Raw genomic sequence first — 1,859 nt, 5'->3', positions numbered from 1 at the left:
TTCCCTGCCACAGACCCCCGCTTCTCCTCTGCAGCCCCCCCCAGGTCCCCGCTGCAGACCCTCCATTTCCCCGCCAGAACCCCTGGCATCCCCACTGCAGACCCCTGGCTTTCCTGCTGCAGACCCCTCCAGTTCCTCATTAGACACCCCAGTACCCTCAGTACAGACATCCAGTTCCTCAAGAGATCTCCCCAGTGACCCGGTTTCAGAACCCCAGTTGCTCGCTGCAGATCCTGGTTCCCTGGCAGATCCCCCCATTCCCTGCCGGGGCTGAGCCAGCAACAGGCTGGGCAGCTGGGGGTGGAAAGGGGAGACCTCCCCCAGCCAGCTGGGTGCTGGCGGAGGATGAGGAGCAGCCACTCCAGCTCACAAGGGCTTCTCCAGGGTGCTGAACTGAGGCAGATGCCTCAGTGCAGCAGGAGGATGTCTTTACCCATGCAAGGGGGCAGCCAAGGCTTGGAGGGGCAAGAAGACAAATAACCCCTGGTTAGAAGGTTCCCCAACTCAGCTTCCCCTGCAAGCTCCCCCAAAGACCTTTCCGGTGCCACTTTATCAGCATCCTCGCTGAGTCCAGCACAGCATGCTGGACCAGTGGGAAGGGAAGGGAAGGCAAGGTGGTGCTCAGATGAGCTCATTCCCTGCCATGGCCAGGAAAGCAATCTCTTCCCCATACCAGGTAGATGTCAGCGCTCTTCTGCTTTGCTTTATTTCATAGGTGCAGCTGCTGCGTAGCAGCTGTGGGGCTGGGCTCTTGGGAAAGCTGGGTCTCCCTTTCTCCTCCGCAGTTGAGCATGTCTCTCATCTGGGCACAAAGGTGTCTTAGAGGGACAGAGCGGTGATGAGCCCCGAAAAGCCAAAGAGTAATTGTGGTCTTTCTCTCTCCCCCCTTCTCTCTCTTCTCCCACAAGGAACTGGCCAAGTACTTTTTGGCAGAACTGCTCTCAGAGCCAAGCCAGACAGAAAATGAAGCCCTGGAGTCTGAGGACTTGTCCCGAGGGGCTGAGCAGGATGAAGTGAGACTGGAGCTGGAGCGCTCGGCTAACTCAAACCCTGCTCTGGCACCCCGGGAACGCAAAGCGGGCTGCAAGAACTTCTTCTGGAAAACTTTCACATCCTGTTAGCTTTTGAAACCCACCTCTCCTTCCCATCCATCCCTGCCTTCTTCCTAGCCCCCCGCCCTGAGCAGAACCTTCACCACAAGAGGCGAAGACTGTAAATACACAATCCACGGTTATGGTGAAATTAAACAAACAAGGAAAAATTGAGTTTGATTTCCAGTTGTTTTAATAAAACTTTCTGTTTCAATTGTACACGATTTGCTTGAGTTGTGATTTCTGACTAGATCTTTAATGACATGCACTCTGCAACTTTCAGATGTACTATTTTTAATTCTTTGTTGCAATAAAGTTTATGTTTCAAACGGTGATGCTGAAACTTGGTGGTCAATGAGAAAACCTAAGTCAGCTCTCTCAGACTGCTTGTCTTCTGCCGCCCGCCTCAGGGCAGCAACAGCAAAGAGCATCCACATGCAGGCATATGCACACGCACACAGTATCTCTTTAAAGTTCTTTTTTTTTTTGCTGTGGTCTTTCTAAGGGACCTAGAGACACAGTGGTATTTTAGATAGCAAATCTAAATTGTGGCTGTAATTGTGGCTGAGTCAAATCTACAGCGCTGGTGCTTCAGTCAGCCTAGAGGATTTACACCCATCACCAGACATCACTGTAAATCACAGGCGTGTATTCCAAGCAACGGGGATCATAAAAGTGGTTCACAGTACAAGTTTACCCCACACACACCTCATTCCCTCCTCAGCCACAAACACTAAAAGGTTTTCTTACCTGCCATATTTTACTCCT

The 1,859-nt window shown here is 51.8% G+C and overlaps 1 protein-coding gene across 1 annotated transcript; it reads left to right on the top strand.

Annotated features, from left to right (window-relative positions):
* Positions 1–625: 625 nt before the first annotated feature.
* On the top strand, positions 626–1,121 carry SST (somatostatin). The gene is made up of 2 exons (XM_035891245.1): positions 626–682; positions 909–1,121. Exons 1-2 carry the CDS (start codon positions 626–628, stop codon positions 1,119–1,121), a joined length of 270 nt encoding a protein of 89 aa, XP_035747138.1.
* Positions 1,122–1,859: the final 738 nt, after the last annotated feature.

Source organism: Egretta garzetta, unplaced genomic scaffold, assembly GCF_000687185.1.
Source record: "Egretta garzetta isolate BGI_Z169 unplaced genomic scaffold, ASM68718v1 scaffold333, whole genome shotgun sequence".
NCBI classification, from domain to species: Eukaryota; Metazoa; Chordata; class Aves; order Pelecaniformes; family Ardeidae; genus Egretta; species Egretta garzetta.
The sequence above is the reverse complement of the archived record's forward strand: the minus strand, read 5'-3'. Positions and strand labels throughout refer to the sequence as shown.